Below are 12,217 nucleotides of genomic sequence, written 5' to 3' on the forward strand. Positions count from 1 at the left end.
CCTCGGTGCCAACCCCTTTCATGAAGCCATATTGGCCTCGATTTAGAATACGGCTCATATCGATGCTTTCCTCGAGCCGTTCCACAACCAGCCTTTCCAGCAACTTGCCGAAAACCGGCAAGAGGCTGATGGGTCGATAACTGCCGACCTCACCAGGATCCTTTCCAGGTTTCAGGATCACCCTTACCAAAGCCACCTTCCAGCAACCCGGAAAGCAGCCCCAGCTTAGGCATCCTGTGAACAGCCTGCCGAGAGGCTCCCTTATGACAGGCAATAAATGATGGAAAATATCCGGGTCAAGTTGGTCAATCCCCGGTGCCTTCTTTAATGCCATTCGAGAAACCACTCGGTCTATATCATCGGGTTCCACGGTCCGAACGCCAGGGAATGGTGTTTCACCCGCCCTGACGCCGATTTCCGCTTCACCCTCCGGAGCATCTGGAAACAGAGTATCCAGGAACGCCCGGTAGGTCGCCACGGATGTTAAAGTGTGGTCACGACCACCTAACCCGCACCGAACACTGGACAACACGTGCAATGGCTTCGGCTTGTAACAAGACTTTGCGAGCTGCCAGGGATCGCGTTGCAATTCCCGCATGGAGTCCTTCCAAAACTTGAGTTTGGCTTCCTTGATGGCGTGAACATATTTATTACGGGCACGCCGGAAGGTCCGCAGACGCTCAGCGCGCACGTCGTTGACAGTGTTCCCCGTTAGGGGGCAACGCTGGTATCTAGCCCGAGCGGACCTCACTCTTGCGCGCAGCACGCTAAGGTCAGAGGACCACCATTTCTTGCCGGGCCTCCGTCTGCCTTCCACAGACGACCCCCCGGAAAATGGGGTCATGACGGCTCCAGGCACGCTCAGATCAGCGGACTGGCTGCTTGTGACGGGTCCGTCCATTGGCCTAGGCCGCCGTAGGACCTCGTCGCAGCCAGTCTTGATGGCCCGGCCGATTAGCTCCGCCATCAATTCCACCTCCTCCCTGGACTCCATGCTCCACTGCAATCCCTGCAATGCAGCATCGCATACCCGCCTCAGCCTGCGCTGATCCAGGCCCCTTAGGTTGTAGCGACCTGGATTTGGTGCCCTTAGACCGCCTCCGTAAGCAATATCATAGGTTATCAGCCTATGATCGCTCACACTGGCCTCGGGCCAGACAGTCCAACTACCTACCCTTCGAAGCAAGTCACCCGTCACCAGAGTGACGTCTATGTAACTCTCTCCCAGTTCGCTGGAGAAAGTTGGTGGCTGCTCCGCATCATTAATGAGGTAGAGGTTCCTGGCTTCTGCGAACTGTTCGAGACCAGCGCCTCTGGGGTCTGTGAGTGGAGAACCCCAGGCGGTAGACTTGGCGTTAGCATCCAGGGCAACCAACACTCTGGTGCCCGGGAGACTGTCCAGAATCCCGCCCAACTTCGCCAGCAAGTCATCGATACTCCATCCAAGCTGGAAGTATCCCGACACGAGTACGACATCGAGCGTACCCCTCGTGATTCGCACCACGGTGAATCGCTCATCAGACCACTGGGGCATCCAGAACACACCCAGAGCGTCTGAGCCCACCACGATCGCAGAGAGCGGCCGTCCCCCACGAGAATGAATTACTTTCACCCCGTGGAAGCCGACCACCCTATCCGCGACCGCGTACGGCTCCTGGACCAAGAGGACCTCGAGGTCGTACTCCTCGAGGAGCCTCATGGCCTCACTCGTGGCCGCCCGGGAATGGTGCAGATTAATCTGCCCCAGGCGCAGGCGTTCGAGTGGGTGGTGGCCGTCCCCTAGGGTTTCCTGCCGTTCAGGCGTCGCCATAGGCTGTGTTCTTTACAGCTCGAGCCCGTGCTATCTCGTACGCCCTACACTGCCTACTCCCGACCCGGTGTCCAGCATCACTGCCTTTCACCTGGGCACAGGCGGCACACTTAGCGGGCGACGATTTGTGAGGGCAGCTGGCTGCCCTGTGCCCCGAAGCGGCACAGTGGCCACACATCTCCTTCTGCGCTCTGCATCGGAGAGAGGTGTGTCCATAGCCCTGACACTTGAAGCAACGGGCTACCTCTACATGGTCGACCACCCTACAGGCAGTCCACCCAAAAAACAGCCTACCACCGGCCACTAAGACCTGCCGGATCTTAGGCGAGGTCTCGAGGACCCAGTGACTACTCCGGGAGTCCTTTCTCCCCAACTGCCGGACAACCTTGGTTTCCCTAAGGAAGTCCTCGACAGCCATATCCAATGAAGGATTTTGGCTGTGAATCGCTTTAAGGATTTCGGGCTCCTCCACCCTTGTTGCCCTCGGCATATCGTAGACCAATATCTGCGGTCTACGCTCGGCCAGTAGCTGAGCCTTCAGTCCGTTCTTTGCCAGAACTGTGGCCTCCAGCAGTTGATTAGCCTGCTGCCCATTTACGACCTCCAGGATCACTCCATGATCCCTTGTTTTAGTGACCCGGGAAATTTGGAACCTTTCTTTCCGCGGGTCCAGGATCTTCTTAAGGGTTAGCTCCATCATCGCTGACGAAGCCCCCTGATCAGGCTTGATCGGGACCACCTTAACAGTGGCCCTTTTAATTTTGCTAGCCGGCGCCTGAGCTGGCGGCGGCGGACCTACCCGCCTAGGCGCAGGCGCGGCCGTTACTGCGGCGAAGGAGATAGGTTTCTTAACCTTCTCCTCCACCCTATTAATAGACTTTTGGAGTTCACCCAGAGCTTGGCCGTTAACCGGCTTAAAGCTCCGGACTCCCTCCACAACCTGATCCACCTTGCCCGACAGTCGAGTGACGACCGAGTCTAGGGCAAGGTTAGCACCCTGGAGGCCCTCACACTTAATCGCCAGACCCGTCACCAACAAACCACATTCCGCTAGATACGCATCAACGAGCTGCCTCATCTCGAGAGCAACTCGTGACTCCTTTTTCGAGGAAATTTTGGCCCATTCGGCCCTCATTTCCTCAATCCTCCCTAAGCCTTCAGCCCCGGGGGTCACCTGCTTTGACACAGGCTTCACCCCAGTGGCTTCCCGCTCAGGGACAAAATCCGCCTTGCCGCTTTCCGCCTTACCTTGCTTCGCAAGGCGGCGTCCTTCGGACTTGGCGCCCCCCTCTACGCCGTGCTCTCGCTGCACGGTTCCAGCCTTAGCTTTCTCCGCACAGCTCGATGCAGAGGTGTCCCGTAGGCTTTTAGTGCAAGCCGCAACACTCGGGCGCTCCACTACCCGAGGGGCTTCCGAGACCTCCTTCTCGGAGGACCGGGGCCTCGGCGGCGACCTACCGATTGACCTCCTCGGCATGAAGGGGTCACCGGCTACCAGGTCCTTGGCCAAACCGACCAAGTCCTCCAGACAACCTCCTCCTAGTTGCTCCATCGCTTTAATACCTGACACTACACCAGCTGTGCTGCCAGGTACTACAAACACAGCTTGTTTAAAACTATCACCTAACACAAGTCCTGGGTGAGCGTCAAACCTCTTATACCCCGACGGACCGTCTGTTCGGCAGCCCAGTCGAGGAGTCGAAGAATGAAACACTCCTACCACCGGCTAGGTTGGAGCGGAAAACCGCTTCTCGAACCTGCCAGAGGATCTGAAAAAGTATTTGGCCTCACCAACTACGAACGGGGACACGTTATTACAAAGGAAACGTCCTTATTTAGCCGACAGCAGCACTCCTGCAACACACTACGCCGCCGCTCGGTTAAACGCCTCACAGCAACGCAGGTTGACTAACCGCTGCTGATCGTTGTCAACCCCGACGACGAGAACGTAGAACGCTGTACTTGCAGAATCAAATTAAGCACCGGTTGCTAAGCACAAGTTATACAGCACGGGGCCAGAGGCCGAGAAGCGATCCATCATACCATTATACCATCAAAGGTATATATATTGTAATCCCTATCACAAACGGTTTTATATGCGGGATTATTCATCTGAAATATAGAATGAAAATAAGAACCAAATTCCTCGCACAACTTTTCTGCATCAGAAATTATCTTTTTGTTCTTTTCAATCAGCCTCGAACCAAAGTTTCATTTAGCAAGTACTTTACGTATTTAAACAAGTTTTGTGAACTACATTTGAGATCAGCCTCTGCAGCTCTAGCTCTAAAAATTCTATCTTCCTCTAAAAGTATTTTGGCTTGTTTTCGTTAATGAAGATTAATCTACGTTAATGAAGATCACGCTGTATAATTTTATAATAATAATAATAGCATATATATAAATATATATTTGTAGTGTGGGGGGGGGGGGTTGGTAGTGAGATGGAAATGCATTTACGCACGAAGTGTCGGGCTTCCACTGGGGGTCTTATCCAACCGCCATCAGCAGACTACCGATCAAATTAACCCAACCAAAGTAGTCTAAGTAAAGGAAAAAACGCATAGCGAAAAGATGAAAGAGTACTGGAAGATAAGAAAATAACAAAGGAGTAGGAAATGAAACTGTGGTTTTTAGGCGGTCATAACAAAAGAAAAAATATAATTAGCGGTTATTGATATCATTAACTTATCATAATTCGAATGCTTATCACCTTTACTTAGACGACTAATCTAAATAATTAACTGTTTGAATGAAAAAAAAAAAACACATCCAACAAACTGCATATAGAACTAAAGTGGCAGTCCTGTTCTGTAAAAAACTCCTGATTCCTTTTTATTATGGACATTAAAAAAAATAAATAAAAATGGTTTCTGAAGAACTTATTTTATAACAAATTTTAGGAAATGACGGTTCACTGAATAATTTTTTTTTTTTTTGTCTTCAGTCATTTGACTGGTTTGATGCAGCTCTCCAAGATTCCCTATCTAGTGCTAGTCGTTTCATTTCAGTATACCCTCTACATCCTACATCCCTAAAAATTTGTTTTACATATTCCAAACGTGGCCTGCCTACACAATTTTTCTCTTCTACCTGTCCTTCCAATATTAAAGCGACTATTCCAGGATGCCTTAGTATGTGACCTATAAGTCTGTCTATTCTTTTAACTATATTTTTCCAAATGCTTCTTTCTTCATCTATTTGCCACAATACCTCTTCGTTTGTCACTTTATCCACCCGTCTGATTTTTAACATTCTCCTATAGCACCGCATTTCAAAAGGTTCTAATCTTTTCTTCTCAGATACTCCGATCGTCCAAGTTTCACTTCCATATAAAGCGACACTCCAAACATACACTTTCAAAAATCTTTTCCTGACATTTAAATTAATTTTTGATCTAAACAAATTATATTTCTTACTGAAGGCTCGTTTCGCTTGTGCTATTCGGCATTTTATATCGCTCCTGCTTCGTCCATCTTTACTAATTCTACCTCCCAAATAACAAAATTCTTCTACCTCCATAATCTTTTCTCTTCCTATTTTCACATTCAGTGGTCCATCTTTGTTATTTCTACTGCATTTCATTACTTTTATTTTGTTCTTGTTTATTTTCACGCGATAGTTCTTGCGTAGGACTTCATCTATGCCGTTCATTGTTTCTTCTAAATCCTTTTTACTCTCGGCTAGAATTACTATATCATCAGCAAATCGTAGCAGCTTTATCTTTTCACCTTGTACTGTTACTCCGAATCTAAATAGTTCTTTAACATCATTAACTGCTAGTTCCATGTAAAGATTAAAAAGTAACGGAGATAGGGAACATCCTTGTCGGACTCCCTTTCTTATTACGGCTTCTTTCTTATGTTCTTCAATTGTTACTGTTGCTGTGTGGTTCCGGTACATGTTAGCAATTGTTCTTCTATCTCTGTATTTGAACCTTAATTTTTTAAAATGCTGAACTTTTTATTCCAGTCTACGTTATCGAATGCCTTTTCTAGGTCTATAAACGCCAAGTATGTGAATAATAAAAATATGTATTTAGTCCTTTGACCAATAAAAGTGGTTGCAGACTGGGAATATTAGTTTTCATTAAGAAGAGTAATTTCTGGCTTTCTAATTTTCTTGTTTGTTGCCTTTACTTCTGTTTCCAGTCTTCACGAGTGATTATGTTTGCGTATAGTCAATCGTACGCCCACTATGGATAAATAACATCATTCACAAATACTTGATACATGGCTTACCTAAAAGATGTATTTATTTTTATATTTTATCATATAAAATGTTTTAGCGTTCAAAATCTCCATCTAAATGCACTAGAAATACTTTTATTTCTAGCCTCCTTTTCTTCACATCACCTGCCAAAAAGAAACAAGTTCTACTTCTTTTGTACGTTTTGGCTCTCTCTAGGTGAATTCTGTCTTGAATTTTTTTTCCAGGTTCCTTGCCAAGTACTAAGTATTTTTAAATTTGAAAATTGTGAAACCCAGTTCTGAGTTCGTTACCCCGGTGTTATAGTTCCCTCAACTCTTGTCTGAAAACTTTTGTTATAGCTATTTCTTTCTTGCAGGCTGTTTTCTCTGCTGCTCATCGCTTTCGTAACCTCCAGGGACGTTTCATTCTGAACCTACTACTATACCGCTGCAGAACTCTTACCGCTGTTCTCCGTTGGAGGGATAATTTTCCTTTACGTCTGTTTCACAGTCCTTTTAAACGTACTTATATTGTCACGTCTGTTTTCTATGTGAATACCTCTTGTACAAAGTATAACGCTTACCGTTTCACCGTCTCGAAGATTTTCATTCCTTAATCTGAATCAATAACAGCACTAATCGATTCATTTAATAGATTCTAAACTTCGCTAAATGACTCGCTTAATAGTTACACTAACGATGATTAAATAACGAGTAAAGTACAAACAAAGTAAATAAAGCGGGTGAGGTCAACATCGGGTGACTCAGCACCTGTCTCCCATTTGTGTGTATACTCAAATCTTTTAATGCTGAGCAGATAAGTTTCAGTTTTTCGAACGATAGGTTCGTAAATAGGGGTCATCTCTTTCAAGCAAAATAGGGTAATTCGTATAAAGGTATCAAGTGTTCGCAAATAGCTCAGTTCATAAATAGGACTGCTTGTAAATAAGAGAATACCAAGAAAGCGATAAATACAGTAGTACACTTATTGTCACAAGAACTGATTCTTAAAAGAGGTTTGAAACTTTTTTTATCCTATGACGTCAGAATATCTCCGTATGATTACTAAACCTGAAATAAAACTTTTAATATAAAAATATCTTAAGTTAAAAAATGATGGAAGATTTTGTATTTTGAAGAGAGTAGGTTCGGCCTTTGGGAAATCCTTCAAATGTAAAGAGGTATAAGGATTTTTTAATAAAAACACACATATACACGCACGCACACGCATATATATATAGAGTATAAATACTCTATATAAGAGTATAAATACTCCAGGGAAGACTAGTTGAAATGAGTTCTGCGAGAGAGTTCTAAGTGAGAAGTTAATATGCGAGTTGGAATGGGGAGTATTCTGCGAGGAGGTCAGTGAAGGAGCGAATTTCTAGAGCGTTCAACTTCGACGCGATTAAGATGACGTCAAAAGTAACTCAAGTACCTGAAAACAAGAAGTGGTTTGGTGAGTTAGAATATCGGTGAAAGAGATAATGTACTAAATTCCATTGATAAATTGTTAGAGTTTTATTTGTGAACAGCAAAGGTATTTGCAGTTAAAGAACTTTATACTTTTCTTATCTATTTACTATTGTTAATAGTACTAGTGGTTAAAAGACATTAGTCTTTATTAATGGGACTGAATTCTAGTTTTCAATATTTAACTACCTAAATTAGTTACTTTAAATTTAGTTTTGTATACAATCACTGTTTATTATTATTATTGATGTTGCAGTTGGGATTACTATGATTATTATTTGTTTATGATTATTGTTTGCTGTTGTCATTATTGCTATTATTCTGATTATTATTGTCGTTTATTTTTATTATTGATTTGTCTTGTTTTACTTATGTTTTTAAACTAATAAATTGTAATTATATTAACATTTTCGATTGCCAACCTCTCAATATCCTGATCAAGCCGCGAACACGCAACAATATATATATATATATATATATATATTTACACTCATACACACTGCAAGTGTTCATAAAGTATAGCACCAAAACCCAAACACTCACGAACAACTCAAAGATTTAATTGAAAAGAGTAAGGTTACAACGCATCATTTTAAAGGGCCTAAAGCATTCCTCCTCAAAATAGCGGCCATTTGAAATTTTTGTTAGGCAATTTCAAGAGTGACCTCCAGTATGTCTTTTAACTGTTAAACAATATCTGGTTAACAGTGAAAAGTTGAAAAATAAAATTTCAGAAAATGCTCCTATCTAAAAACGACATTTTTGGTATGAGACCATTATAGGGATGTAATTACAGTACTTAGATCGAAATTTAACATTAAAATTATAAAAACATTATTATTGAAACAAAAACCAGAATAGAAACAGAGCTTATTTATATAAGCTCTGTTTCTATTCTGGGTTTTTAGCATTAATGAACAGCCAATCAGGAGAATGATCTGCTACAATATCTTCAAAAAAAATTTCGCTAAATACAAAAACACAATAATGGAGAGAATTCTATTTGAGTATTTTATCTAGCTTTAAAACAGAATCTTACAAATTACCAATTAATAAAATAAAGAAAACTAATAAAGCATTAACATCTTGAAGAACCTGAAAAGTTAGGAAAAGACCCCAAGATCTAAGTATTTGGATCAGATAAATTAAGAATATAGAAAAACGATTAACTGTAATTTATGAACAGGTAAACATAACAAAAAGGAATTTTTTTTAAACTATCTGAATTATCATTTTCGTATAATTAGATCATTACTCATATAAATTTACGTATAATATAACATAATCTCTTACTGCACTAATCGTAATATATCTTTGCGTATGAGTTTGTATCTTAAATTGACTTCATATAAATTTAACTCTCAATAATTTTTCAATTAATCGATACAATTTCATTTCAATATTGATATATGGCTTTGAAGATCTGATAAAAATCTAAAGAAAATTATCAGTTTTGACAGCTTTTTAACTTAACTAGATTTACGTGTGCGAAAAAAATATTTATGTAAATAAATAATATATCCTATTAACTGCCAAAAACTTAGTCAATGTTAAATTAAAGTAAACTTATCCTTATTAATCTAAAATAAAATATTATTATTATTATTATTAATTCCAAGAATAATAAAGTTTTTGGAGAAACGATTTTCAGTTGTCGTTCATTTCCCAAGTAACAGTTTCATCGATCAGGAATCATTGATTTTAAAAATTAGAGAAAAATAAATATGGTTAGTATGTTTTGATAGCAAGATGATAGGGTGTGTACTAATGAAAAATAACCATTATTAAGTTGTGTATAATGATATATATCAAATTTGATATATTAGTTTGATTATATATGTTTGTGTGTGTACGCGTAAATTTTTTTTTCAGTTTTATAAATGTTACCTACCGTTTACCAAAAAGCAGGAGATATGTATTTGAGGAAATGATTGAGTTACATGATCGAGAAATAAGAAAACTGAGCGATACAACTAAAGAATATCTAGAAAACTCATATGCGAACACAGATCACATTCATGAGTTTGACTATGATTTTAAAGATCCGAATAATAGAGAGGTAACAAATGAAGTTGAATAGAATCTCTTCGTTAGAGTAATTATTGCGTTTATGTATTAGGTTTATTAAAAAATAAAGTGAATATTATTTGTACCTGTTGATTTATTTATTCTACAATCGGTCAAGTTTTCCCTCCACTGAATTTTATTTATTTTTGGTTTTTAACTCGGGACTGCCCTGATCAAAGGGTAAGGTTCTACCACACTCCCCGGAGATCGGTGAAGGTTAAAGGCTCTTTATTTGACCTATTTGTAAACAAAACCGTTATTTTAACAGCCAAATGATGCATTATATTTGTATATAAAAAATCTGATGTTGACACCGCATGACTTACTTGTTTTTTTTTTGTCTTCAGTCATTTGACTGGTTTGATGCAGCTCTCCAACATTCCCTATCTAGTGCTACTCGTTTCATTTCAGTATACCCTCTACATCCTACATCCCTAAAAATTTGTTTTACATATTCCAAACGTGGCCTGCCTACACAATTTTTCCCTTCTACCTGTCCTTCCAATATTAAAGTGACTATTCCAGGATGCCTTAGTATGTGACCTATAAGTCTCTCTTCTTTTAACTATATTTTTCCAAATGCTTCTTTCTTCATCTATTTGCCGCAATACCTCTTCATTTGTCACTTTATCCACCCGTCTGATTTTTAACATTCTCCTATAGCACCGCATTTCAAAAGCTTCTAATCTTTTCTTCTCAGATACTCCGATTGTCCAAGTTCCATATAAAGCGACGCTCCAAACATACACTTTCAAAAATCTTTTCCTGACATTTAAATTAATTTTTGATGTAAACAAATTATATTTCTTACTGAAGGCTCGTTTCGATTGTGCTATTCGGCATTTTATATCGCTCCTGCTTCGTCCATCTTTAGTAATTCTACTTCCCAAATAACAAAATTCTTCAACCTCCATAATATTTTCTCCTCCTATTTTCACATTCAGCGGTCCATCTTTGTTATTTCTACTACATTTCATTACTTTTGTTTTGTTCTTGTTTATTTTCATGCGATAGTTCTTGCGTAGGACTTCATCTATGCCGTTCATTGTTTCTTCTAAATCCTTTTTACTCTCGGCTAGAATTACGATATCATCAGCAAGTCGTAGCATCTTTATCTTTTCACCTTGTACTGTTACTCCGAATCTAAATTGTTCTTTAACATCATTAACTGCTAGTTCTATGTAAAGATTAAAAAGTAACGGAGATAGGGAACATCCTTGTCGGACTCCCTTTCTTATTACGGCTGTTTTCTTATGTTCTTCAATTGTTACTGTTGCTGTTTGGTTCCTGTACATGTTAGCAATTGTTCTTCTATCTCTGTATTTGAACCCTACTTTTTTTAAAATGCTGAACATTTTATTCCAGTCTACGTTATCGAATGCCTTCTCTAGGTCTATAAATGCCAAGTGTGTTGGTTTGTTTTTCTTTAATCTTCCTTATACTATTAATCTGAGGCATAAAATTGCTTCCCTTGTCCCTATACTTTTCTTGAAACCAAATTGGTCTTCTCCTAACACTTCCTCCACTCTCCTCTCAATTCATCTGTATAGAATTCTAGTTAAGATTTTTGATGCATGACTAGTTAAACTACTTGTTCTGTATTCTTCACATTTAGCTGCCCCTGCTTTCTTTGGTATCATTACTATAACACTTTTTTGAAGTCTGACGGAAATTGCCCTTTTTCATAAATATTACACACCAGTTTGTATAATCTATCAATCGCTTCCTCACCTGCACTGCGCAGTAATTCTACAGGTATTCCGTCTATTTCAGGGGCCTATCTGCCATTTAAATCTTTTAATGCTCTTTTAAATTCAGATCTCAGTATTTTTTCTCCCATTTCATCCTCCTCAACTACCTCTTCTTCCTCTATAACACCATTTTCTAATTCATTTTTCAATGATAGTTTATTAAAATTCTATTTGTCGTATGAATAATAGAATTAGGCTGACGAATATAATTTTATAGTATATAATTTTCTGTAAGCATTTTGGAATAAATATTTCGATTTGTCAAATTGGTTGATCTATAAATAGGTTATCACTTTGCATATTATGGAATAAGTATTTTCTTTTATTCGTTTAAACTAATAGAAAAATGTTTAAAACACTTATTAATTTTTTTTTGCGTTAAACCAATTTTCATACCGATAATATTATTTTTATCAGGATATTTGAAATCGGAATAAAAAATAAAGAAAGAACATTGATTATCAACTCTTTATTCCACCGGGTGGTTATAGCTCTTATGACTGACATCTGCTATCTCGACTTCAACGTGAATTTCAACATACGAAACCTGGCTTAATTAACTTTGCGGATACTTTGCGGTGTTAACGAAACAAGCCTTTTAAGATTAGATTGAAAGCGGTACAAAGCAAATCAATCAGTTCTTCAATTTGCTGATACCTTTCAGTGTTAACGAGACAAACCCTTTTTGATTAGTCAAACGGGCAAACCCGTTTAATTTGAAAAATTCAATTACCTTGGAACCGAATTGTGCTGCGATTGATTTGGAAGAGGATGTGGTTGTTGCAGTCGACGGCCCACGTCTCGCATCGTTTTCTACAAGTAATATTCGTTCGACACTGATATTTAGTTCGGGCAAGAATTCAGCTTTGACCCCTTCTGACCGTGTTCAGGAAGTCATCCCATTTGTCAGAAGCCCAAGCGTTGGC

General features: G+C 40.1%; 1 protein-coding gene across 1 annotated transcript in view; it reads left to right on the forward strand.

The window, feature by feature from the left end:
• Positions 1 to 9,625, forward strand: part of LOC142318078 (cytochrome b5 reductase 4-like) — a 71,612-nt gene extending 61,987 nt beyond the window's left edge. The window contains exon 7 of the mRNA XM_075354604.1: positions 9,346 to 9,625. Coding sequence (XP_075210719.1) covers positions 9,346 to 9,553 — 208 coding nt within the window. The 3' untranslated portion in view covers positions 9,554 to 9,625. The remainder of the gene's footprint in view (positions 1 to 9,345) is intronic.
• The last annotated feature ends 2,592 nt before the right edge of the window (positions 9,626 to 12,217 follow it).

The sequence above is a fragment of the Lycorma delicatula genome, chromosome 1 (assembly GCF_047948215.1).
Source record: "Lycorma delicatula isolate Av1 chromosome 1, ASM4794821v1, whole genome shotgun sequence".
NCBI lineage: Eukaryota > Metazoa > Arthropoda > Insecta > Hemiptera > Fulgoridae > Lycorma > Lycorma delicatula.